Source organism: Leptonychotes weddellii, unplaced genomic scaffold (genome assembly GCF_054177405.1).
Source record: "Leptonychotes weddellii isolate Sample4059 unplaced genomic scaffold, ASM5417740v2 HiC_scaffold_81104, whole genome shotgun sequence".
NCBI classification, from domain to species: Eukaryota; Metazoa; Chordata; class Mammalia; order Carnivora; family Phocidae; genus Leptonychotes; species Leptonychotes weddellii.
Window position 1 is genome coordinate 1 of NW_028051695.1, and position 403 is coordinate 403.

Genomic DNA, 403 nt, shown 5'->3' on the forward strand with positions numbered 1-403 from the left:
GTCACCAAAGCCCAGAAGAAGGACGGCAAGAAGCGCAAGCGCAGCCGCAAGGAGAGCTACTCCATCTACGTGTACAAGGTGCTCAAGCAGGTGCACCCCGACACCGGCATCTCGTCCAAGGCCATGGGCATCATGAACTCCTTCGTCAACGACATCTTCGAGCGCATCGCCGGCGAGGCCTCCCGCCTGGCGCATTACAACAAGCGCTCGACCATCACGTCCCGGGAGATCCAGACGGCCGTGCGCCTGCTGCTGCCCGGCGAGCTGGCCAAGCACGCCGTGTCCGAGGGCACCAAGGCGGTCACCAAGTACACCAGCTCCAAGTGAGTCCCTGCCGGGACACGGCGCTCGCATGAGTCGCCGGCCGCTTGACTCCAAAGGCTCTTTTCAGAGCCACCCACCT

General features: G+C 63.5%; 1 protein-coding gene across 1 annotated transcript; it reads left to right on the top strand.

Annotated features, from left to right (window-relative positions):
- Positions 1–3: 3 nt before the first annotated feature.
- On the top strand, positions 4–400 carry LOC145719899 (histone H2B type 1-B-like; the record flags this gene model as incomplete). The annotated part of the gene is made up of 1 exon (XM_081811508.1): positions 4–400. A coding segment is annotated over one exon (324 nt), but the record flags the coding sequence as incomplete, so codon positions are not given.
- Between the last annotated feature and the right edge of the window lie 3 nt (positions 401–403).